This window comes from Varroa destructor, unplaced genomic scaffold, assembly GCF_002443255.2.
Source record: "Varroa destructor unplaced genomic scaffold, Vdes_3.0 BEIS01000003.1, whole genome shotgun sequence".
NCBI lineage: Eukaryota > Metazoa > Arthropoda > Arachnida > Mesostigmata > Varroidae > Varroa > Varroa destructor.
The window spans coordinates 28,341,655-28,369,373 of record NW_019211456.1 but is presented as its reverse complement, the minus strand read 5'-3'; the positions used below and the strand labels follow the sequence as shown (position 1 = coordinate 28,369,373).

The window sequence follows — 27,719 nt, the reverse complement described above, 5'->3', positions numbered from 1 at the left end:
CAAGCGTCGAAAACGGGAAAAGTGACTTCATGTTATTTAAAAATAAATATACACCTATAGCACGCATGTGGGGTTTCACACACAAAAATCCACCCTTGTTTCCAAACAGAAATGTCGCTCATTTAAATAAAATACTAGCAAATTCCAAGCGGTCCATTGCCATTTTTAACAGGCATTTTCTCTTCACACTGAAGGACACTGAAGGATCGACCTGTCGTGGAAAGTTTTGATGGATCAGGCCGTATGGAAGACGTATGAATCAAGAAATTTGTTTGCTTGCCACGGCTGAACGTCATTCCCACACAGGTTTCGAAGACGCATACGCCAGGAAAACGGATCACCACTATTTGCATCTTTAGACGAAATCACCCAGTGACAGTTTAAGCTTTTTCTAGCACAGATAGAGAATACAATGTTTTTCTAGTTAAATTAGAAATAAAGGCGATCTGATAAAATTCTCAAATCTCTTCGTGCCTTTACGCGCACTATCCTATTTTACAGGGTGAAGCTTTGAATTGCTAGCGAATAGAGATGGTGCGTCCAAGTTTTAGCGATATCACGTTTTCATTTGACACTTTTCTCTTCTCAGCCTTATCTTGTTGTAAGTTATCTACAGCTTGGAAGTATTGAATAATTTGAATTAGTTACATTTGTATCTAGTCAGAGTGAAAACTCGTAGAAAAAAATTGAAGTTAGGTCATGAAGTACAGTAGCGTATGGCTGTTTGAGTTGGGAACGCAGCTTTTTCACTACGGTAATCTCGCCAATATAATAATGTATTTGTACGTGGTAAACGAACGTATGTATTGTCGTTTGACACGCGCATGAAACTTATGCCATCAATAGTTGTAACTACCTCACTTAATTCCAAGTTAACAAAGCTCGCACGGATCGACGAACAGAGCTAAGGCAGGACGTCAAATCTATACAAGTCTCTATTCTTATTTCGAGCTATTCCAGCGTAGTCTAATCATTCATTCTATATACGTTATATGTAATGCAGCATCTTTTGGCTAAATATTTCGTCTGCTATTGAGGAAAATATAATGTTCATTCATTAACGTTGATATCGGAGATATTTTGATGAAGTGACCGTGTGATGATGTTCTTTTCGATCAGCCATAGCAAAGAGGGACCATTCGGGCAGCGGCTTATCGCTCTGTCACGTAGTCGTTAACAGTCGTGGGGAAACAACAAATGAAGTAGTACTGAAGAGTATATTCGCTCTCATTCATCGGATGCAGGATCGCGCATGGTAACTTGAAAACAGTCTTAACACAACGCAGAGTACCTCTGTAGGTTACAGGCACATGTCAGTATTCATCCTCCATTGTCAACTCCTCTGCCGGATGTCCCTACCTTCTAGGCCGTATTCGGCAGAGAAAAATACCTTGCTACAACGATGTGGCAGATCTGTCATTGTTGATCATGTTTAACGTCGCTTGCCCATCGAAGCATCTTGTTTGTGTCGATTAACGTGAATCATGTCACGTATATTTCACGAAGTGATATGAGAAGGACGTATTTAATGCATTTAGGAACATAACACCGTTGCTCGATGAGGTCTAAAACGAAACAAAACATAGGAATAATAAATCATCGTCAATCAGGACCAAAGAGGACAAATAGGACAGATTTGCTCATATTACCGTTACGGCGGCAGTATGTACTCTATCGAATATATACATATAAAATGCTGCTTTAAAGGAAGTATAGCTTTTTCGTTTTTATCTGGTGATGGTATATTCCAGCCGCCCGGTGGGTGGTCAGATAAGTCGATACCTCCTTTGGAAAAACGTCGCTTCATCTTGCGGCTGACCAGAGACGTGCTAGATATAATTTCCAGAAAAATGGAGTACGCTAATGACAAAGGTTATAGCATCGGTAGCAGCTCTCACAAGAGCGCTGTCGTACGCGCATTTTTCAGACCTGTCCCACAACAGCGCTACAGGTTCGAAGACAGATCGTGGGTGCCTGTGAAACGCCTGCAGGCCTTCTTGGTCTTCCGCATCGTCTCACTCAGCAAAAATAGCAGGACTGTGTTTCACTCTATAATAGTAGCAGTGAGGTAAGTGGAATGATCCGACTGGTGACAAGTAAACGGCGAAAGCCCCTGTATCGAAACGTAGCGCAGCTAAAGGCACCTTGAACAGCTAGCTAGCTACCAAACGACGAGGTTCAAGGCGATGTGCTGGCTTCATACTCAATGAGAATAGCCTCTATTGTTATGAAGAGATATTATGCCTTGAGGAGTATGGGGATTGTTAATCTGGTGATGGTGCTATCGTTTTACGGTCATCGTTACTGCGTGAATCTAGCTATTTTTGCAGCAACTCGAGTAGGCAAATAAGTAGCGAGAAGAATAACTGCGGTGATGTCTTCGTTAGATGAAATACACTTTACAATTTACTTTAGTACTAAGAATAGCTTGGATATAATATAATAGACTGAAAGCAAACAATGGATGGTCATCAACAAATCCTATTGAATATGTTTAAATTAGATTCTGTCCGGGTTAAACCTGGCTAGATTTTAGGGGGGTTAATCGCAGACAAAGCCAGACCGCTAGGAAGTACGACGAAGTAACGCTAGCGTCCAGATGATATGACAGCTATGGTAAAACATCAGTTCGCATTGCTCGATACACTAAAGGGGGGCGGGAACAGATTTTCTAAGACAAGACTCGTTTGCTACTAGGATCCACAAAGGCTACCGCGTAGAACACTTTAATTCTTAACGTGCATGAAGTGCTTTTCTTTTATCTTACAAATATTAAGTAGATAAGTTCATGTAAGTGAAGAAGCTTGCTAAATCGAACTCTGGATGCTCGCAAGATGTTTAAGCCATCTACTTGTAGTGTGATAGCAATTTCGCAGAAAGCCTTTCTCTTCTTAAGCCTGAAAGATATAGGAGTGCTCTGATTGGAATGTCTCTCTATTAGTGCTGAACATGGATGATGTCACAATGAAGAACGCCACGTTAAATTGCGGATTGTTTCCAGTCGAAAAGACGAATTGTTTAAGTACGAGACAACAATGTGCTTGCGTTTTTTTTAAATACTTCCAACCATAAAGAACTCACTACGAGCGCACTAGGAAATATAGATGCTTGAATAAATCACTATTACCTATATTTGGGAGCAGACAAGTAGCGTAAATTAGCCTATCTATAAAACCATAGGTAAAAATTCACCACTAGATGATGCTTGTGACAATAATGAGCTTATACGTACAAAAGGTCCGAAATGCTTATGCAAACATCTCGTAATCAAGGTTGGCTTAGCGGTGGCCAGACGAAGCTAAACATATACAATCGCCAATTTGCTATTGTAAAAAGTACATCATGACCAAGCCAGACATGACTTACCATTAACTGCATTGCTTGACCGCTGTTCCACAGGTTTTCGAACAAAAACAATAGACCTCCCCATTGAGGCAGTGGGGTCAGGACATTAATCCGGGTTTAGCCTGTGTTTAATGGATTGTACGAGTAATATCCGTTAACGAACTTTGAACAAAATGGCTTCATCCTCAGATTCTCTCCGATCTTACAGAATTAATCTAATAACCCGCGTAACAAACTGATTGTGATAAAAGCATAGAGCGAAAGATAAGACGAGTCATTACTCCATCTCGTAACAAAACACCTATGGCAAGTCTATTAACAACAAATAATATGTTTATTATGATCAAACTGGTAGCTCCGATGTCCTTGTATGTAAATCCACAAGCTCATCTCAAGTTTTTCCAGATAAAGGCGAGCGTTTTTTTGCTAGCTAGTTTAGCTAATTCTGCTAATAATGAATTTATTATATGCTTATAAATATCTGAGATAGGTGTCGATAAACTAATGACGAGTATTCCACAGATAATTCTCCAGTCTTCAAAAACTTCACGTTCTACGAAGGATACTGACAGAGATAAAGCGTATTAAAGCTTTGAAAGGCAGGACACGACAGCCAGCATATAGGAACACTGTGGTACTAATTGTTAATAGCACTAAAAAATAGTACGAAAATAGTTGACTGGACATAGCTGATCTTGTGTGTTTTTACAGAATGCCACTAGATCCACTCCAGTAAATTAATGTATAAATAAATAACAATAATACCCTATCTGTTAATGGTTTAGAGAGAGGGTTCATATAAGTCGGGCCGTCTCATCGTATTTTGCTAAAGATTCGGAAATCTTGCAAACAAAAGCAAAAAACGGACAAAGCAGGACCACTCATAGATATTGAAGTACTACAACAGGAATAAGCGTAAATTAGGACAACATGCATGGATAACATGCCTGATCGAATGTCAACCTGTAGATTCAACCGGGTTGTTCTTTAGGTCATGTAGCGTTGTAGTATTGCCCATTATATAGCTTGCACATCCTCCCGTTACGCAACTGTTCTCCGCTCTCATTTTGATATTTGTATTGTTTCAGTTTATTTCTCTCTATCTCTTATCTCTAGTTCAGCGAAACCCTTAGTTCTTCCCTATTTGTTTGTGTTGGGTAGCCAAGATAAGCACAAAAGTGGTACTATATCATTGTGATGTTTGCCGAATGTGTATAGCTAGAAAGATCCTACAAGTTCGACGAAGGAGGCTGATATGAAACACTAGCTAATACAGGATGTTACGTATTATCCTGTGATTTTCCTTGACTTCAGATCCAGAGTGATACTATGATAGGATCAACACTGTATAGTGCCACGACTGTGAGGCAAAGGCCAAAGAAAGCTTGAAAGGGCCGACACTACGGCGATTGAGGGGTCCAAACGCCAAGAGTCGAGGCAGTAGGCCGAGCAACCAGCCAAAACTCTAGCTGGTGTCAAGGAGAACAATTTCTTTCCAGCTCCTTTGACACGCGTAACCTGATTACCCAGTGAAATAGTGCAAGAGAAAAAAACCAACGGAAGTATAATCTAAACACCGGGATTGTAGAGGACAGCGAGGTAACCTAATGCATTTTTCTTTATAAAGACACCAGGAAAAAGTCAAAAGAGGCTGAAAGGAATCAACACTGCGTTGACGACTATCGACTTGGGTAATAACTATTATAAGTGAAAAAATGTGTATATTTATAAATAATGTTTGCAATCATATATGTTTACACTTGCGTATTGAAATATATCATTATGAAAGCTGGACAATGTAAAATATAATATCCTGGTATATGCTTTCTGGTAGTGTCACTGTTATTCGGAATGCTAAAGCATGATGTATGTATTTTCAAGTACTGAAAGTTTCTTCTACAATGTGCTTTGCCGTTGCACATATTTCACACACAAAACGTATCTGTATTTAGAACGCGACATCGATCAGAATGTGTTTTGTTAGATCGATGGTGGGAAATATATGTACAACGATAGGTTCCTTGTTGTAGACCAATAATACTTAACCTAAGAGAAACAGTGGTAGTATGTTAAGCAATCCTAAAAGGGTAAAATTCTGCATTTATGTATCTGTCTGAACTAAGACTAGTAAAATTATACTAAATCTCGACAAGGCTGAGGAATTTTTCGGAGTTTATTAAAACTTTTAATACATTAATTCGTAATAAAGGCTTGATTTTTTTGGCCTGATTATATGATGACAAGTACCTGATATGGCAAGACTTTATTCATTTATCTATTTTATTTTCAAAAACGCGACTGTTAGATTCTAGAACAAGTTATAAGAAACAGCTAGCACTAAACACCTATGTTATCCGTATTACATATACAAGAACGTAAAATGTATCGGTAATGGTGTAGATTTAAAAGCTGACTGATCTGAACTGACACATCTGATGTTTAGAATCATAGTTAAGCCAGCGCCGGGCGTAACCTTTATTCATTGGTATGAAACCATTCGATTACCTGTCCTATTCCTACATGGTCATCTATCTGAGCCTATACACACGCACCCAGACACTAAAGGCACATAAACAGCCAGCGTTTTGAGTTTTTGGGCTTCATAGAGTGCAAAAGAGCACACTGCCAGTCAAACATCATTTATTATCGTGAGCATCAGCAGCTTTTTACAGTCAAAGGCTAAGTGGTGAAGTGAACTTTTCTGTGGATAAGGCGTTACCCTATTCTAGGCGCCGGTTCGCGGCCGTTGGCCCTGCTGCTCTCGTTGTCGTTCGGCCTGTCTGGTGAGAGCTCTAGTGGCGAGAGTGCGCCCTAGCAGAGAGGCCATGCGGGAAAGGGTAGAGGCCACGAGGTCCGACCAGACGGCAGCATCCGACTAGCAGGATTCATCTCCCGGACCTACCGGAAGAGTATAAGGCCAGCGTGCGTATAAATGTGTGAAGGTGCATCAATGGCGAACCTGTAAATCTTCGAATCGTAACAGACGGACCTGCAAAGCTCTTACAACCCGAACATTTCTAGGATACGTGAAAATTGGAAAGACGTCCGCTTGCCCTTGTACTATCGATAATTTTAATAAAGTGGTTACAATGATGATGCCTGGAGTTTTTGGTTCTAGAAGGTTGCCGGCATAATCTGTCAAGTGTACAGTTTATCATTTGCGACGCGCACTAACAAGCTTTGAGTATAGCAACCTAACGTTACTTTCCTTATCTGTTTTACCCTGCCTGATGTTTTTCAGCTGTCAATAGCGGCCGCTGTAAAAATTTCGCGCGTTTCCCGCAGTTTGAATAATTATTAACGCTGTACATTTTGGAATATTACTGCTGCGATCGTGGAGTGCGGAGTCCTGTCTTTCAAGCGAAACCCCGTCAGATGGAGCGATTCGTCAAATTTGACACCCTAGACCGACCACCCTACGAGCCAAACATAAGCGAGAAGTGACTTAATGTCAGTGCTCAGTGTCGCTTTCGTATTTAAACGTTTGAACTACTATCCTTACTTGGCTGGCTCAGACGGCATCGACAACACATCGATGTTCAATACGTTCTCGTGTCCATGCGTGAACTGATTTCTTTTGACTCATGATGTTGCAGTGACTGCGCCTATTTCTCCAATCTTTTCGTGCCAAAGGTACCTGGCCGTCGATATAGGTGATAGGACCGTCCTGTCAACTGGATCACGGGTGCCCACTACCGATACTATAATAACTTAGTCGCCTTCCAATTGCAACAAGTATATTACGACTGGAACTACATCACGGACACGCCCTGTCAGCCGTTCTTGGTCGCTGTCTGTTCGCATCCTCACTGATACGCTACTAGATATCGGCGGCTAAGCGAAGATAAGGGCGATCTAGCTATTTGCACGCAGGCGCAAGAGCTTTAAGAGGAAATAATTATTGACAAGGCCGCACTAAAAAATAAGCTTGGTCTGTTTCGGCGTTTTTTGTCGTTGACCGAGGATGTCACACGGATGCACGGGCGTGGGTGATGTTCCGCGATGATCGACAAGTCAGCAACGTAGTGTTTATAATACGAGCGAGTGTACACTCCGCGCGTCTGCGACTCCTGGCACCGTTCACCCGCTGATGGTGAGTGATGACAGCGGCATTGAGCTCTTCGTAGCCGAAGCCCACAGCCCGGTTGCCTTTGAAGGGAACTGCAATGGCGACAATAGCGACGATTAACTTCGTAACCGAGTGAAGCCACAGAATTCCTACGAAACAGCGTGTGTCACTTTGGCTGACTTCGATTCGGTGGCCCACGCGCGGACTCAAGTTGCTGTCGGTAATAATAGTCGCCTCATGCCCCTGGTAGCAATTCGCTGATTAACTCTATTCGCGTCCACCCCAGCCCGGCTTAGAAGAAAACGAGCGGATGAGTCCGTCGTTGTCTAGTAATATTTGATCTGACTAGCGAAAGTGACTTGATCGGTCCCTGTAGGCGTGCACGGTGGCAGAAGAGCGGGAAAACCTGGATCTGCCTCGTTGTTATTGCTGTCAGCGTACGTAGAAGACAGCAGAACAAGTCAACGGAGGAAAACTCTGTGTTGTCTATATGGCCAAAGGCATCACCTCGTAACTAGCTCTACAATTAAACCGTCTGTTACATTAGTTTGCTCCGGAAAAGAAAGAACGAGAAACAACGAGGCAAGGGCTGAAATTGTCCTATTATTCAGTGATTCTTCCAGTATTTTTCGCTATCGCATCAACACGAGCGGAGCGTGAGGTCAACAACAGAAGATGTTAAACAAAACGCCAGCAAAATAGCAAGGTCTGTTAATGTGGCCCAAGCACTTCTTTCAATTTGGCTCTTGTCATCATTCGTCTTCAAAAACGCAGCCCATCATGTTGCTACCGGTCTCAACCTTGTGAAAACAGCGGTTCAAATTGCCATGGGTGAATTAATTCACGGTGACCCGCTGATATCATTTCATGGCAGAAACAGACAGTCACGCCATGACAAGTAACCGTTAAGGCGTCAGCTAGTTCAATTATTCGAAATAACCGTTAACCAATTAACCATAGCTATTGCAGTTGTCCACATCAGAGGCTGGGCCATCGTAGAGCACCACTATGTCCTATATTCCACTGGTTATAACTGATTAAGGGATCAATATATTGTTTATATGATATGAAGATCAGCAAGCGGTGCTAAGGAAATACAACACAGTGTCTAAGGCTATAAGATGTGGCTTATAATTGGACACATATTCACAGCTGCTCACATCTAATTATATATATATATATATATATATATATACTACACGATAAATCTGGCTAAACAAACATGGAGCAATATGCATAGTCTGCCAACGAGCTCTTAACTCCAGTAACAGTAGTAGCTATACAAGGAATTACTTGTATCGCCCTGATTAAAACACGTAGCAGATAACATACGACATAACGTTAAGACGGTTAAACGTGGAGGCGACTTCACGCAGCGACTGTGTCATAATTTGTCGTCAAATCAACATTTGCAGTAGTAGTAATCGTATGAGGAGCATCAGATCAGTAGCGACAGCTACAAAATCGACATCGTTACTGAAATCATCATCACTCAGAACGGCCTCAGCTATCAGTATATTTGTTTGCGTGTGTGTATTTTTGTGTTTGGTAACCATCGTTCAAGAACGTCTGTTGAGGTATTTACCTTGTAGTCGGCCAGTTTTGCTCCGCGGTCTTCTGGTGGCTGGACCCCGCGGCTCGTTGATGTCGTTTTAGCACAAATCAAGTACGCGCATCCAGACGTCAGACTGCGGTACCGACCCGTTGTAAGCGCCGGTTAATTTAGCCGTCTGCGGGTAACTGTCGCTTTGCTTACCCTCTTGAATTCTTGTTTTCTCGACTATTTAGACGACATTTAGCGCACCGCCTACACAGCCGTCCCAACGTCGGGCGTGATGGAGGCGCTAACGGCACTGCAGAATGTGTCAGTCGATAGTGTCATCCGACTGGCGAACGACGAACACGTCTATTTACAAGATCTGTTAAGCAACTGCACGAATGGTAAATTCAATATGTCAGAACCCCTCAATCTACGGATACTGGCCGAAGACCCACAAATGGCACAGGTTCTCTCTAACTGTTCGCTCATGGAGTTCAGCAACACGGAGGCGCCACTGGCGATGGTGCGAATCACTACGATCCTATACTTAATCATCTGCCTTGTCGGATTGTGTGGTAACTCGCTTGTGATCTACGTAGTGTTCCGATTCTCGAAAATGCAAACCGTGACTAATATGTACATCTTCAATTTGGCGCTTGCCGACGTGATGTTTCTGTTCGGACTGCCGTTCCTCATTACGACAATGACCACTCGAGACTGGATATTTGGCCAAGCCATGTGCAAGGTAGCGTAGTGCATCGTAGCTAACTATCGTACATGTAAGGGAAAACTAGGATAAGTCGAAAGGAATAATGGTAAAATACCTGTTACAATAGAAAGAACGACTTTGTTGGGCGCCCGTCGCCTCGTTCTCGCGGGCATGCCAACTTCAAGTAAATTTCTATGTACCTTTATTAGCTTGCTGTTTTCTTGCTCTCATTAGGCGTGACGGTGACAGCGAAGTCGGAGCTGCTGCCCCCCGTTCTTTCGTCAAGCCCCCAAATTGTTAAACTCTATGAACCATTTATTTTGCACCGACCGTTCGCGTCATCGCGTAAGGGCCCGCTTACATTTCAGATTTTATTTATCATCGATTTGCGAGACGAGTCAAAGGTAAACATTACTATGTGTACTTTTATCGAAATACAGTGATATCGAAAACCAGCAAAACAAACACAAACGAATTAGCAATTCAACTAATTCCAACCAAAATGGGACAAGCTGGTTATTTGTCGAAAACAAAAATACCCCTTAGTGATCGTGATAGTAGGTGAGCATCTAAGTGCACGAATATAGCAGTTCCAAAAACCTACGAGTTCTTATAGATATCATTCCGGTATTTTGCAGCGTGGTCGTACTGAAGGCCAAAGACAGGTTGCCTACACCCATATGTAGGCCTTTCCCCCTCGGCCACCTTGTTTGCATAGCAAAAAATGCCTTGATTCGCACATCATGAACAACAGATCAACCCGAAAAACAGAAGTCTAGAATAACTGGGGTGTAAAAACAAATCGATCGCACACAATCGATGGTTGCCGTGACCATCAATTACAAGGTGGATCTAGAAATGTCTGCCGGCCATAGATCAGAAGACGTACGCGTGGTTACAACAATGTATAGCCATAACGCCCCGTTCGTACTTTACGTTTCGTGCCCGTGAAATTTGATGGAACACATTTATCCACGTATGTGATCAGGGAAATTTTCTTAGCATAAAAAAACAACAACGACGAATATTATAACTGCCATCGAGTATTATAGACGTTGATCCATATTGATTTGAATAGGCAGCCATACCGGTTTACAACGTATTAGATGCAAAGACTCATACGAAAATTTATTTTTTATCTTTAATTAGGCAAATAGCTACAATATACTACAAAACTTTGTTGTCACATTGCGGAAAATGTTTCGCACAACGAATACATTTTTCTTATTATAACGTCGGTACAACGACTGACTACCACGTTTTTTTACATGATTTTTCAATTTACATCCTGTGTTAATGCTTTAGAATTTCTCTCATGAACTCTTCCTTGGGCCAACTATGTCGACACCTACAGTGAGCGACAAAAAAAAGCATGTCCACAAGATGCTTTAACAATGAAGGCAACTCCAAACCAGATCGCGTGACGGTTGTATTCGATATTCTATTTATGCATACGAAACGAGCAATGGAATATCCTTATACTGGTTTGAGAAAGTAAAGAATATCTGACGTATGCTATTGTCATACAAGTTCACTTGTTTAGAAAAGGAGGGATCGTGATCCATTTGGTACTGCAAGCAAAAACAAAATGAGACTTCAAGTTAAAGTTTTAGGGTTGAAGTGGCTTTGCACCCCACAACGACCAATGCATTCTCCTTTTCTAGAAATATCGTTTTGATAGTCGATAGCAAGTTGCACCTCAGACGGCATCAACTTACTTTACGACTTCCGAAACATGCCCCGAACCACCAAACATTTACGGTTAATCGTTCAGTGAGTTGTTTCTCATTGTAAGCTGCTTTTAAGCGGATCTGTTCGAAAAATGCACCATGTTTGCTTAAACAAAAGCATTTTGTCGGTATATGATTCGTCTATGAAGGAAATGTTCCTCGGCAACCAATAGCCACCTTTTACCGTGAAAATACACATTGTCACTTACTGTAGACTTTATTGTTAACAACCACCAAAGTTGTCATGTGAAATAATATCCTCGAATGGAATAACCGCTGCTTTCCGTAAGTGTTTTCCTGAAAGGCGCGCGCCCTCTCAAGTCGAGCAGTTATGTACATGGTTAGAGGGAATCCTAGAGGTCGGTATAGGGGGCTTTCTATCGAAGCTTTCCTGTTCGTTGTTCCCCGACCATCATTAAGGCAGTATCGAATCGGTCGATCCTAGCAGAATGCGGTTAATAAAAGCAACAGCGAGACACATTATTGTACAAATAACCAGTTAAATAAACCGTAGATCGTTTACGTGGTCGTCGGCGATTGCCGTGTTTTCAATTAGCAGTTTACAACACATGCTGGGAGGTTACCGAACGTTTCCGATGAGACTCCATTAACGGGTCGGCTTGCGTCAGATGGAGCTGGCATCAAATTGTCTTACATAATACTCAGCGCTTTTTTCTTAAGCTCACCATTGGTGGCCTATTATTACATTCTGCAAGCACTTACGTACCATTTATCGGTTCAATACTTCTACAATAATAATTATATTATCTCTCACCCATGATCCTAGCCCCGGGACACCCTGATCGCTTCCGCAAGGACAAGCTCTATGTTCAAGGAAGCTATAGGAGATTAAATGCGTCGCGTATTTACCGCACTCACTAGCTAGCAAGACCAAGCAGGGCAAAGCATTCTCTGTCAAGGGCTTTATGCAGAGAGACGTTTGTCCTTCGGCTGTGCATTTCTTGCTGACGTTTGCCTCTTTCTAACACACGGCTTACTAAAAAAGCCCGCTCATCGTTATGCTATAGGTCGGAAAAAAGGACAACAAAATCATCTGTATTAGGTGCTGTACCGCGCGGCGCTGTCGTTACGACTACATATAAGACTGCCGGAGATCTAATTTTATCACTTCGTCTAGTGAAGAACAAGGTGAACATTTACATTGCTTAACAACATCCTGAAACAGTCAGCTCTAGATGGAATCGACAAGAGTACCAGGTATTGTGGTAGCTACCAGGTAGCTTATGGGTGTAGTATGTGATTTGTATTGTAAGAGAATTGATGTTATTGTGCATTATCTTTGCCCACCTGCTCCGTGCCCCCTTCAGTCCTTTCATGAATGAATCCCTGCTTACGCGTAGAAATTTCTGTGTGTGTTTATGCCGCTACATACTTTGTTGATGAGACTGAGGGGGCCGGAAGGGGGGAGGGGAGGTAGAAGTCTAATGAGTGTGTAGCCGATAGATGGCACAATTAACCGCTGACATTCAGTCCTTGTTCAAAAGCTGTTCGCTAAATCCATAAAGTTACTTGCTTGAGCCGAGATCCGAAAAGTATGAAATGCAAGTAACGAAAACTAAAGCCATAGCATAGCTATTTACTATCCGTAGGAGCTAATGCCAGTCTGAAGGTTCTAAGAAAGTTTGACGACACTTTTTATATAGTACATTCAACATATGAAGCAAAAATCAACTATAGACAGATGCTTTTTCATTGAATCTATAAGATCCGCTTATGTTCAGTTGATTAGTCCTCTCCTCAGACTAGGTATAACATGTTTTCTGAATCAACGTTCGCCTAGAGTGTGTTCCAGCTTTCTCCTCTGGGGTCTCTTCCGACGCGATCACGGAAGCCGTGAGGTGCGCTCGTGGAGAACGCGAAACTATGAACTAGGTATGAATACCCTGAAGTGAAAGGCGGTGTCGACATATGCACTGGAAGTGATGAGTATTAGGGCAACCTGCTTGGTCTTTCAAAGTCCAGATGGTTCTGATGGGTTGTTGACAGGGTACCGACAAGTAAGATCTTGCCTTAGCATACATGCTCGACCAACACAGTTTTAGGTATGCTACATATGTTTAGATACTTCAAGAGAGACCGCTTCTTGCGAAGTATTTCGGAGAGCACTATTTATCTTATTTTCATCATACCATCAAACCAAGCAAGGATGAAGTTTTGAGTGCGTAATCAGGCCCCATGTATTACTGGCCTTAGCCATCTTCTGCACTTTTTGCTTGTAGTGTTTTAAGTATTTTAGCGCCTTTACCTTGAAGCGATTCGTCCTACGTGTGATCCCGCTGGTCTTAGGTCGAAGATTCCTACTGTTTGCTAGTATTGCGTCATTTCGTTAAGGGTGGCTCAAAACACTTTTCTCTGTTTTTCAGGTATGTTCATAACTTTGGTAGCAGTAAGACATTGGTCGATATTTCTTAGCATTTTCTTGAAAACTGTTATTGGCATAGGTGCGAACCCCATTCTGCGGGAAGGGCAATGAACTCCGGCAGTGCTCGTGCGGTGGATGTAGAACGAGACTGGATAAGGACTGCATGCGTTGGAGCTGGCCACTCTGTGTGGAACTGCGTCCGGCGCGACTTGGCATTTTAGGGTCAGATTTTCTTTACGTCACGGACAGCAGATCAATTTGTTCTATTCTAAACGCCGGAACTCTCAGTCTCCCGCTAGAGGAGCTGCCTTGCCCCCATGGCCTCCTGCTTGGCAAAACGAGCAATGGGCCGTGCTGAAACAAGCACACTAGACTTGGTGGTCAAATGTTCCGATAAGAATTCCAGACCGACGATTGGGTAGCTGATGGCGGTAAACGCACAAAAAAAAATGAGCGAACTAACAAAGAGCATATTAGTCTAATAAATGGTATCTGCTTTTGTCATATCTAATTCGGTTCCTGGGTTCCCGGGTAAAGTACCACCGCAATGCTTGGAAAAGATGGAGGCGTTGTGGATGTGTGGCGCCACACCCTTTATCCAGAGTGCGAACTGCTTTAAGTAGTGATACAGTTTATCTGACACTGAAAATATTAGCAGCTATTATTCATCCGTCAGCACATTGCTATGTGGCAGGAATCAGGACATAAAGCTCCTTTCTCTATCCGCGAAGGGAACATCGGCTAAGGCGAACACTCCTCACAGCAGCGCTACCTAGGAAGGCATCATCAGGCTGACGTTACGATTTGCTTTCAGCTTAATGAAAGAATATCAGATATCTTTGACTGGGTTTGTTTTTAGAGTCGTCCAGCACTCATTAAAAATGATCTTAGATAGTCATGTTTATATCAGCGTTTGCGGTATTTTTTTAGTTCGTAGCCCATTAATGTACTGACAAATAAGCCTACAGGCTTGTTTAAAGTTTCCAGAATGTTTTAAAAACCGTCGTTCAGTAAAGAGGTCCTGAGTAGAATACGAAGTATGCCTATAGGTGTCGTATATATGGAATAGGAAAATACAATTTGAAATTATATTACACGGGCAACGCGTTGGTACGATAACGAGCTAACGGGTGCTAAACAAATGTGACGCTATGGGTTAATTTTCATGGCCATGTATCGTTTGTTTGTGCTCTTTATATGGGATTACCTACGCTGTTATGCTAGAAAGTATTAAACAAATCAGGATTACTTCAACACTTTTTATTTAATCACGCATATTTTGTAGCAGGGACATGTAGACCGCGGAGCTTAAACCAACGACCCCTCGCATCTTTAACGAGAGTTTTAGCTGTCCAGGGCGCACCGCCGGCAGGACATCGGAATTACAATACCCAATCAGGTCTTTCTTCAGAACAGATATTATAAACGTTGCTGCTCAAAGTTTCTCCGATTGACTGAAAGGAAAATGTGTTCGCTTTGCAAATGGCGCTATCTCATACATGACATATCCCGTACTAAGAAGGTCTCAGTACCAGGAAGCTTTTCCCTTCTTTTATCGCTGCTGTTTCTGTTGTTCTCCTGCTACTCTACCACACACGTTACAATGAACCTCCTCAGCGTACTGAGTCCGCAAGTCTCGGCAGGACAGAAAGAGTTATATTTGGCTTCGTTTCTTGGTTTGCCAGCATGTTTAATGTTAGCTGTGATAACACGTAATTCAAACTTACTTTCTCACAGTCGACAGCCGCGACTTACGTCAAGCACATCGTATGTTCTGTAAGATGGCCAAGATTGAGACCTTAACAATAATAACGCAAGAGGAGCCCACGGAAGGCCGAGTCGGGTCAAACGAGGGTCGAAAACTGCAATCGTTACCTTTTATCATCGTACCCAAATACCGCTCGTCGTAGTATAGGATGGTAGGAGCTGAGAAAGAAAAAAGTCGTCCCATGTGGTTTTCGTCCATCAGTGTTGCTTGCCCTTCAGGAAGCAGAACTAAAGAGCAAAAGATAGTTTTTTCTTCCGGACGAGCAGCTGAGAGCTCTCGAGAAAATGTCGCACATAAATTTGCGAACGCGGGCTTCATCTTTCGATATGGCACTCACCACGTTAGGCAAGCAGTAGCTGTAAACGACCGAGCCGTCCACCCTTGCCTATGCCCTTAGCTCAGTTGAGGTGATCGCCTATCAAAGGTCACTTTTAAATTTGAGCTAGTGGCGGTCTGATGACAAGGAACGGCTGTCGCCCTTGTGAGCCCACAAGCTGCCGTCAGCGAGTAGCGTGACAACGCACTGTGTACTAAAATCTGGCAACTGATAGTGGGTCCAATCGTTTGATGGAGTTTCGGTACAGATAAAATGTGTTTGTGTAACATCGGAGGCAAGTTGGGCATCGTTCTGCTGTCCGAGCGCTGACCGTTATGGGATATCCGATTCGTTGAGTACCTAAAAGTATTGTTGAGTCTCCTGGTGCTAACGCAGCTCGGTCATCGTAACCTGTTTTCGAGGATCTATTTAGAATGATGAAAGCGGCGAAACGAAACATATCAGCTATGAATTTACAATATATTCTAAAACAGTCGGCGTTTTATGGATAGAATAGCATATCGGACGAGTAAATCAGAATGTATTCAATAGTCGACCCGATGGCTACTCTCAAAGATCACAAACGTTTGCAATTTCTAATCGGACTTGAAAACGGCTCACGTAGTGACAAACTCCTGACCTAATGTTCAGGGTCAGAATGCAAGCAAACCTGTCTGAGAACATTATATAATAGTTTTCATTAATTATAACGCTTTACATTGCATCGTTGTTTAGGCTTTAAAGAGATAGTTAAACTGAAATTAAATCAGACAAAAAAAGGTTTCATTTGCGAATGACAAGTTATTATAGTTTGGACGTTTCATATAGAAATGGCTCCTAACCGTTTCGATGCCTTGTTCATACGCGCAGTCTCATTCGATACTTCTATACTAAGTTGTACTATCAACCAGGTACACAGATCGATTTGAGCTTCGTATACTGATTCCGTAGAGGTCACTGTTCAAGCCTAAAAACCTTTGAATCGTCACCTCAAAATGCGCTAAGAGCATAACGTATGCAAGCGACAGGTTAAGTATTGTTCGCGCCACGTGGACACTACAAAGGACACGGGCTTTCGCTAACAGCCGTTTACCTTATCTCATCTTTTCCAGAAATGCTACACTAAACTTGATTGGATTACATAATGGGTGCTATGGCGGATGGCTTACGCTGTGTACCAAGTTTGCAATAACTCTTAGTAGTACGAAAGCAGCGGATGAGCCTTCTCTGAAGCTCGATTGCAGGCGCAGCCACATGACTGCCTTATGCTGCATCCGGACAAAGTTCTTGGAATACTGATTTTTGCAAATATAGGCGAAGGGAATCGTATAGTTGCATATTCCTTACCATACTACATGAGTGGATAAAGAATCCTGATACATTAAATGTCCTGTTGCAACTTTGAAAACTTAAAAACAAGGCAGTCATTAACCGTAGATTCGGCTGATAGTGACATCATGGGCAGATCAGTCACTACGCGTCAGACAGCGGACGATTTTGCATCAGTCGGCTACTCGTAGTTCGCGGTGTTTGTTTCATATACACTTGCGTTCGCGCCTTCGTTTTTACGGACCCTTTCAATGAATCACTTTAGAAATGCAACTTTTAGCACTCGTACAACAATGTTCTTGTTAGTGCAAACAATCGTACCTGCTGCATCAGCATTTCATCGCTGCAGATGTAAATTAGTTACAAAATTTAAGGCTGGCAACACATTACTAATGAAACTGAACCTGACTATCAATATAAATGTCAGGACAATACGTCGAGGTTGGAACCATCATTGGTTAAGATTAGAATCTGTTCGTTCGAAGGAGGTATTCGTTGCTCAGTGCCAGAAAAGGCCAGGCACCGATGGCAGGTAATGGCATGGACCTAAATGATAAATTATCTAGGAAAAAACATGTGTTACAACGCACATAACTCGATCTGTAACAGCTTTAAACGCCGTGCGTTCTTTTGAAGGTGGCATTCCTAGTGCACACAATGTCGTGTATTAACACTTGTAGAAGACTATCCGAACCATCATACGATCTACATACATAAGTATCTTCATTTAAGTCAAAACTTTCGTATACCTTTTAGAAAGCATTCGCAGTAGTCTGTCGACATTAGTCTTTTCCGTAGCAATAGACCAAAAATAGCAAATGAAATCTTCTCCACTCCCGGCCCCTTTCAATCAGCTCACAGCTAAACATGCATTTTGTTTTAGATTCATTTTTTTCGTGTCATTATTGCTGCACCTATAGCTTCCACTCCTCCTACGACGACGACGACTACTGCCGGCGCTGTGACTCGGTTGAGTAACTACTAGAGTTCTCCTAGGTTCGGCATCTTCACCTATTCACTCTCAGGGTATTCGGAACGATACTCTGCTTCAAATAACAGCTAACACAAAAAAATTACCACACCTTTGTTCTTCATCATCGATGTGAACTGACCATTAAATCAACCACTCGGAAACGTTCGCGTAAAGCTCTGCTAACGGGTGCCTCCGGCTTTGGCTGTATAGCAACAAGCAGGAGCGCAATAAGATTGTTCTCTGTCGAAAACGTGTTTTTGTTTTCTCTCTGTATACGTCTGCAGCGTTCGTAAATTAAATGTTGTTTTCTACCGCTTTCTCTAACGCCGCTTCCATAAGCACACTGTCCATGCTTCTCCTTGTTTTAAATAAATACCAACCTTGATTCAGGACGACGGGTCCTGATTGCACATCGTATGGCCGATGTTTTTACGTATAAGCGACTAGCGATTTGTACAGCACGACCCACACCCTCCTGTGTACACTCTACGTATGTGCGCATACACTGATAGATTCGCAAAGACCTGCGCTTCTTCTGGTTCTATGTGACCGAATAGCATGTTCATTATTGCTATGCGAAGCGCGCAAATAGACAGACATAGACACATAGGAATGTACTCACTCTGTGATGTATATACTGCGATGATATGTCTAACATGGTCGCGACTATCGGGTGGATGAGTGCAAAAAGATTGAGTAGGAACGAGAATATAATCTGGACAGGATTGATTGCAGCCGGCTTCGGTATAAGACAACGAAACATAAGTGTATCTGTGTCGGAATCAGCAGCTGAAGAACATCAGTGCACTGCGGTACCAAAATGTTTGTATAGATATATCAATGCTTACAATTTCTGCTCTAGATATAGGAAAATAACTTTAACACATATCGTTTTACGGCAATTAAATGTGAAACATGTGCTTTGGCAAAAAGTATTAACGTAGAAACAATCAAAACATTCTACAGAAAATAACGGTACGAGGCTTAACTAGAAATAAACTACTCAAAGATATGGATCATCGGCTTTTCTGGAAACTAAAGGCTAGATTGAGTTGTGTTTCAGCGAAAACTTTTGCTAGGTTTCTTTGGAACTTCATAGCTGTTTGCGTGAGGCATGCGCGCAACTTTGTGATCAAATAAATAAACAATAGAGCGAATTTTTGTATTTGCATCAAATTGCGTACAACGACTTGAACAGCAAAAATGACTATTCCAATTTATTCTGCTGCACCGAACTTTACCTTTCCTGAATATTTCAATTTTTCACCAGACTCTGTCTGGCCTTTACTTAGACAAGCTACGCTTGAAAAAGCGCGCTGTACTGCTTTTCGTCTGCTACTGAGTCAGCACGCGACTCTGTAAACAATCTTGAGCAATGCATAACTAAAACAAAGCTTTTTCCGTTCATTCTTTATTGCGTAACGAGTTAACAATTTCTTCCGTTTGACGGCCTATTGAACCAACTGTGCCGTGGACTCGACAGAATAAGCAGTTAGGATTTATGGGTCGAGTAGAATCGTTGTATTGCTAAACCCCTTCTAAAAGTAGCTGAAATATTCTGACAGGTGCCAAGACAACTACTATTTGTTGGTAGCTTCGAGAACAACTTGTAATTAGTAAAATTAGTCGTTGCAAATTATCTGAATGGAATTACTTGAATATCTGAATGAAAAATAGGTTGAAAATTGAGTCTAGTTGTTCAAAGAATGTGTAAGTTTGCGCCACTTTCTCCGACCCTAAAACACTGGCACCGCAAAAAGTTCTTGCCTTTGGGAAATCTACCATAACCGATACAGCTTTCCAGAAAACGATTATTTGTTGTGACAGAGTATTCCATGAGTGAAGTCACACCAAACGCGATTCAATTTGTTGCCTAAAAGAGTTTCGTTTAAAATTGACGTTTCGCGAGCAGATTTGCGTGATTGACGTCTATAGTAAGTTGAAGATCCAAGACACCTCGGTTAACGCTTTTGCTGAAGTTAGTTAGTGCTGCGTTTGGGAGAACACTCGCGTCGATTCGCGTGTTCTAACGCTGGTTTAAAAAATATCGTGCAGGCAATTTCAGTTTGAAGAGGTTATTTGCTCGAGACGACTTTGCTTTTCACTTGATAACCGCGAGGTGTTTTATCGTTTAATTAAGCTTTTAATATAGTTCGATTGTTTTGATTACCAGATTCCGCAGTAAGAAGAAATGTGCATTCAATAAAAGAAGTATACAAAGTTTAATCGTGGGTTCTTCATCCGTCAAGCCCATGATGAGCAAGAATGACATTGAAGATAGTGCGCTTGCTCGGGCACATTCACTAGTATTATCTAGTATATTCTAGTATACACTAGTAGTATTCAACTAGTAATAAGAAGTCTCAACCCTCTGTTTGATAGGTTAATAAGAAAACCATTTCGTATATATTTCTGAAATCTGGCAAAAATGTCACAAGAGATGTCAGCTTTGCATATTTGGGAAGAATAAGCTGCGAAGCGCAAGGGCCAGCTCAGCTTCAATCTGCCAAATAGAGGCGTTATCTTGCAGCCCGTCAACGGTCAGGAACATGACTCGAGGTCACTCGAGACACCGTTTCCCCCATTCTCCCAGCATCACCTATTTTTAGATCTTTAAAGTGCTTCTTGAATGAAAATTCTTGTTATAGAGGAGCAAATCACAATTACCCTATACTCACTTCTGGGCTGCTAAGATGAACATTTCTTTAAGCACGGAATTTACTTTTTGATTGGTTAGTGGTGGATATGTATGCTTGTTGTATTGAAAAAGTAAGAGAAACTTTCGCCAGCTTTATACGATAATCGTATTATATCATAATCTTTGATGAGCATTTGGTTTAATGAACACATCAATCACTGTACATTAAAACTGGCAGAGGCCGATAAGTGATGTCTCTCACATGGAATACCTAGAATGTAATCGTTGATTGCATTATATCTGAATGTTTATCTATAGCCCTAGATCGATTTGATAAAATCTCTCGGAACCAGCGTCTTATAGTTTAAAGTGCCTTCAGTGTGCAAGGGGCACAGTTATAAGCGCATTACCCGCTGCTCAAAAGCGACTATCATAAACAACTATACAATGACGCTTTATCTCTTGCTTACCTATAAACTGTTCATGGACAAGGCTTGCGTGAAGTATCGGGCACGACCCAGTCACCATTGCGATCTGTGAAAAATATCAAAATAACCTGTCTAAATAACCTATCGATACGATACATTTTTTACATTATGTCACCATTGGGTACTCTGAAAATTCCCCTGCATTCACCATCTGGCCAAACGCCAGGTGAACTTAATGATAGTACAACGACAAAAGAGAGTTGTCGCTGGAACCGCTTTTATAAGAGCGGCTTTGTTTAAGCCATCATCACTCGCAGCACCTGATCTGATCAGCCTAACAACTTTGTTGTCCCGCACGTCAAGTACCCCGACCAGGTTGGGGGTAAAGTGGGGCTCATAATAAACTCAACGAAGATAGTGCAGCTATATCTTCCTTCACTGTGCACTTCATTTATGCAGAGGACAACGCATTTCTTTTCGTCGTATAGAAAAAGACGGCAACTTCGGTTAGCGTTTATCCCATATGAGCAATGCAATTGGCGGTGACCCTTATAAGCGTTACGGTGATACCATGCATATCACCAGTATCGTAATAAAAGCTTAAACCTATTATTTAAGAGTAACGAGATGCCTGGTAGTGACCTAGTTTGCAGGTCCCCTAGAGGCGTGTTTGGTAAAAATTGTAAGCAGGGCTAGTGAGCCACGCTGGAATATTGGGATTCAATAATACAGGCATACGAAGCAAATGCAACAGCTTCGATGTAAGCGCATCGCCAATATCATTATAGCTTCGTTCAGTGAGCAGACATAGGCGATTCCGTAATGCTTTCGAAAGTGCTTCAAAATTTCGTTGGTAAACTTCGCGAAATATGACATGTAGTCAAATTGTAGCCAGAATTGTCGCATTATAAGACGCCATTCGGGCCTTGACACCGCGGCAAGCGAGTTAACACTGTTTCGTATCACACGATTTGGTCATATCATAAATATATATGGGAATGCATATCAGGAACAGAATACATAATCGCTGCATTTTCGTATGCGCGGACAGATGTCGACTAGAGGCGAGCCTTCAATCGAAGTCGGTGAGTCCTTCTATGCTGAGTGAGAACACCCGATCACAAGAAAGCAAATCCATCTTATGTTCTTAGTTGGGTTTCTCGACGACGAATTAGCTTCAACCAATGACACGAACCACTTGCATCGTCTCATTCTTCATGGATCTTTACGTTTTCTCGCTACCACATCTGAATAGAGTAAAGGTCCTTTTCTGTCTTTTTTTTTTCACAGACGATGCTATTGCTATAAGCGCTAATCGCTTTTTGGAGAAGGTTCGGAGTGGACAATGATACTTGATCATTGTTTACCTAATACAGTATTCGCTTTCTATGCAAACCATGTTGTCATCAATAATAGTATTCCTAATAAGGGCGCGTATGTGTCCTTGGCAAGAAGATACGTTTTAATAGGTTCATTGCCACTGTGCTATCAGCGGCGGCTGTCGCAATAGCGCCAATGCGACGATATAGCAGTGGCTATATTAATTGGCACGTTGACAAATCAATACAGCCAATTAGCCATTAGTTATCTTCACACAGTATTGTCTGTGTGAAGAATAATGGCGCAAAGTGTACCCGAACGAAGACGAACCAAAAGAAAGGCCAGTGGAAAGCAAAGCTCGAATGTGGAGGTCGGACACGCGCGTGACTCCTGCGGCCAGATCATACGCGTGTCATAGAAAAGAGAGCAGTACGTGGGTCGTATTGTGGGCGTCTAGACCACAACTATGTTTACACGCGACGTATTTGCACTCTGACATGATCTTCGTGCCGGGCGTTTCGTTAAACGAAGGGTGCGATGTGTCTTTAAGCAGTTAAATAAGCGCCACGATCGCCAATTCACTAATCTTTAGTATTATTAATCAAAGGCTTATTGGTAATTCGCTGCGTTCTCATTATTGATATTATATAGTGCTGTTCATTCGACTTCGTATCTTCGATCAGTTATTTGTTATTAGCACAATTTCAGCATCGGTGTATATTTTCTCTGGGGAATATGAAGAACCCCGAAACAAAATTACACCGCGAATAGACAGTTGTTAACCGCATCGCTCTTCAACATCTTCCATCTCACTAAAGTTGAACAGAAGACCTAGTTGGATCATTGGCCTATCCTCGGACCGCTGAATAATATTTGTAGCTGCTACCGAGTGCAGAGATTCTCGGTTCCACTACCACTTCTAATGAACTGTCTGTGCTGATAGCTTAAACGTTATATCGTTATCAATACAGGTGATCTAAATAGGTTTGAAAAGACGTTTGCAAGTTTACGAGGTTCGCTATACGCTGTTGCTGGTGGTCGCTATTGATGATAGTAATAAGGGTCACAAGATCAACCTTTGGCAAACAAACCAGTAATAGAGTAGCGTATAGATAGTGTCCCTCTGAAAAAGTGTCAAGCCATGGACAGGAAATAACACCGCTGTCCCGATGGGCCGATTATGTGCCTGACAGTACTTTGTTGCATAGGTGGATAAAACCAATGGCTGGATTACTAGGACCATAATTAGGACATCTTTCTTGTTGCTACATATTGGACGCCTCGTTGAACAAAATAATTATTTTGTTTGTGATGTTTGGCTGCATCGCATGCAGAGTCATATGGAAAACTCTATTTGAGATATTAAGTATCCATTTTGGGACATATTTCGCCAATGTATATGCCCCGTGCAACGAGGCGACAAGCACAAAATAAAGTTCTATATTTTTTTTTATAGAACACTGGTGGGTTATGTTAAAAGGTGAGAAGGAACTGTTGGACGTTTCCACACCTCGAGTTACCCTCAATCTGGCTGGTTTCTAATTCGAGACTGTACACTATGATAAGTAGAATAGAACAGTGGCGACGTGGTAGACAAAGTTAAACTTATTAACGTCGAGATATTTTTCTTTGTTATTCTTCTTTACTGCAAGTATGACAAGGTAGCGATAGCAGCAACGTTCATATAGAGCGAAAGGCCACGAATAGGCTATAAAGGAGGCCGAAATATCCGCCATGCAAGAGTATTGTCCTGTCTCCTATGCTACCTTACTGTTCGTTAAAAAAATGCATACATCTTTACCAGCTTGTAGAAAATATACATCCAACAGTACCTTCGTGTTCAAGGGCGAGCCTAACTTCATCCCAGCAAATGACGAAGCCCTAGCCAATATGTTTTTAACGTTTGTCCTTTTCGATGTACAGTGGGAAGCCATTAATTTCAATCGTCCACGTTTTCACATTATTGAAATTAGCTACACTATATATGCTGCCTAACCTGTCGCTCACATAGACTGTTACTTATGTACTATTTTTGACGAAAGAAACATTTTGTCGGCCAGAAAGACCCAGAGGCCAGAAACGACGACTCGACTCAGCTCTGTGTTCTGATGAGCTTTGTACCTAACTGATGAATCTGATCACAGTAATGGAGTGCTGCTTTATCCATTGAAATTGTTTACACCGAAAAATCCACAGTAAATTCTTTTGCGGCCAAATCGGATCATTGATATTATTCGTTGAACCCATTAAGTCGACCTTTTCCTGTTTCATCTGTTCTGCAAACCTCAGAAGCAACTGCTCTGCATTACCTCGTTTGTTTGAGAAACGAGCTTCCCAATCGGACCTGTTTCGCTATAGGTTTATGTCGGACTGACGTTAGGGGATCAGGATTAACCAATTTGTAATGGCTCCGAACTGCGCAATGATTGGAGCACTTACGTTTGTCTTAAATGAACATTCTGAATATATTAAATAACTTAGTATTTTTATCCAGCGGAGGACGCCTCGCATAGAATTGCCTAAATCTTTCACTTACAGAAATTAAAAAAATATTGTTGGAAGTAAGATTTTTGTTTGTCCACACGAATAATAAATAAAAACATTAACAGACAAGTCGAGCTTAAGAGGATAAACTGTAGTATAAATATGTTTCACTTGTGTATTCAAATTGGGAGCAATGCTTAAGACGTCCTTTGATTGTTTCCTATCCCGTCGAACAAGGGTTCCATATAAAGTAGCGAGATAATTCTGCGAGTTAAATGTTTAACTTAGCCCGCGTCGTCGCCGGCATTGTTCCGGCTTTAGCAACTCGTATGGAAAAAGTCCATCTTAAAGCTTGCGCATGAACACGTCATCCGGCTTAACTGGCACACTAACGCTTTCAGCTTTTTTGGTACCCCCAATCGAAGAGTATCGCATCTGTCAGTCGAAGCCTCGCGTCACCAAGCGACCTAGTCTTTAACGTTGCTTTAAAGTATGTGTTTATATACGCGCTTAGCTATGTTTTTATAATCTAATCGCACAGGCTCGATACGGTGAAAACTGTGGATGAATTATAATGATCGAGTATAAAAAAGCAACAATGAGGAAGATACGATATAATTAATGCTAGAGACCTTCTGACACGCCGTGGAGTAGTGGTCCGCTGGACGTATCCGAAGACATAAGATGCAACGGTTTTCATTTGCTGATTGCATATGGCGAAATTATCGGCTGAACTAAGTAAAGACGATATCGAGCGTCCCGATCCGCGACCCAGACTGTTAGAAGAGCTTCTCGATTGATCAAGTCAAAATATTCCTTTTTATTAATCTTGTCACAATACATAAGTCTCGCTCTCTTCGAGAAAATGATCGTTGGAGTATCTACGCCTTTGTATAAGGTGGGCCGCATCGCCAAAGGAGTTTTTTTCCGCGTTCGCTTTTAACCGCATCATTGGCTCGTTCTGTTGACCCAGCCCTCGCTTGACAGTTCTGCCCTTCCTCTTGCCGTCCTTCTCAGGAGGGTGAGAGAGAAGCAGCACGTAAATTATGGGGTATGCACCCAAGAGAGTGAAAAAATCCTCGCTATAGTTAAACGAATACCGTTTGTATAGGTATCATTTAGCACTATGTCGCTGAAGCGTGCTGTCGCTGATTAGAAATGCGTCATGATTATTATTCTATCACGAAAATGGCACTATATTCAGTGTTTTTTTTTTTGTAGAAGATACCGGCTGTACATAATACTGATTGGATAGACAGCGTTTGTACGCAGGCATATTTGTATTCATAAAAATATAAATCTCAATTGAGGACAATCAACCAGTCTTGGCGTCTAATATTTTGCTTCATTAGGGTGCATAAGATTCGAAACGGTGTTCGTATTGAAGCTATTGATATGTCTGGCAACGTGGGCTTTTAGTTACGTTTGCGTTGATATATATAATTTTCCCTAGTGTAAGATTGTGCTCTAAACAGCTTAACTTGTCTATAGTTATTAATACAAATTGCCTAATATGGAAAATTATACTTGTCTGGGAAACAATCTTGAATTGTTCCACTAGACAAGATAGAAAAAGAAGGTCAAACAACTTCATAAATGTTAGACCAGCAAAACAAAACTACTTAGTGAGCGCTACAGCTAAACGTATATGATTTTTTTGACTGGAGCTGATTAAGCGTAGTAAACGTCCTGTTCGTTATATATTACTGCGCGTCGCACTGTATAAGACTATACAGATTATATAAGTGTCTTATATAGTTCTGCGTGCAAGAACTAACCACAATATCCGTTCGATGGGTAAAAAACAGTGTAATTAAAAAAGACATCGTGTCGAGAAATAACCTAAACGAACAATTCTTGCTAATTTTTCATTATCACATATTTAATGTTAAATATATTGCTCACAGTCGATTCGTATTCCGTATAATTATACGCCCTTACGCGACTGCTATCGAACTATACTTAATTGTAGTTTAATTTTGTGTACATTAATTATTTTTCAACTACTCTATGATATTTCAGTGATGCTGCACATAATCTTCTTACATTGATCTCCAGGTAGTTTGACTGCAGTTACGGATTTACAGGTAATGCTTGTTGCAGCTATTAACAGCCGGCCCCGCGCAAACGCCGTGGTTTGCTATCCTTTAACAGGAACCTTACTACTTACGCGGCGGGCCTCTCCTGTTATTGGGGTAGCAATACTTTTTGTACAACAAGAAATTACACCTTTTGCCTCTTATAATAGAGGAGAAGGTAAGCGTTCCTGTCAATTAACACATACACTATACGGCCCTGGAGAGAGCTGATCGTAATGTGGAATCAATTCAGGCGTCTCGTCATTCCAAAATTACTTTATCTGTAGCCTATAACAAGGAAGCTGTTATCACAGTGTAACGTATCCTTCTTCGTAGCGATCAGCATTAGTTAGGTCTATTGGAGAAACAGCTAATAGTCAGTCAATACATGATTACGTTAAGGAAATTTCCAGGCTCAATGACAGACCAAGCCTTCCGAAGAATACCTTTTTTCGTCTTATATTAATACACCACTTGAGTCAGTTGTAGTAGTGCAGTGCTCCAGAGGCGTCATCGTCAAAGGCGGCAAGGCATTTTAATGCGGCACGACGAATGCAGTACAAAGGAATGGCATGGGCGATTTGGGATTCGACTATACAAACAATTCCG

At 41.7% G+C, this 27,719-nt stretch overlaps 1 protein-coding gene across 2 annotated transcripts in view; it reads left to right on the top strand.

Moving 5' to 3' along the window:
- The first annotated feature begins 6,034 nt into the window (after positions 1 to 6,034).
- LOC111247094 (somatostatin receptor type 2-like) overlaps positions 6,035 to 27,719 on the top strand; it is a 240,402-nt gene continuing 218,717 nt past the window's right edge. Inside the window, exons 1-2 of one of the 2 annotated variants that reach the window (XM_022797658.2) lie at positions 6,035 to 6,402; positions 6,587 to 9,699. In XM_022797658.2, the coding sequence (XP_022653393.1) occupies positions 9,250 to 9,699 (450 nt within the window). In that variant the 5' untranslated portion in view covers positions 6,035 to 6,402; positions 6,587 to 9,249. Of the gene's footprint in view, positions 9,700 to 27,719 lie in introns of both variants that reach the window. The other variant, XR_015323293.1, reaches the window with a different exon arrangement.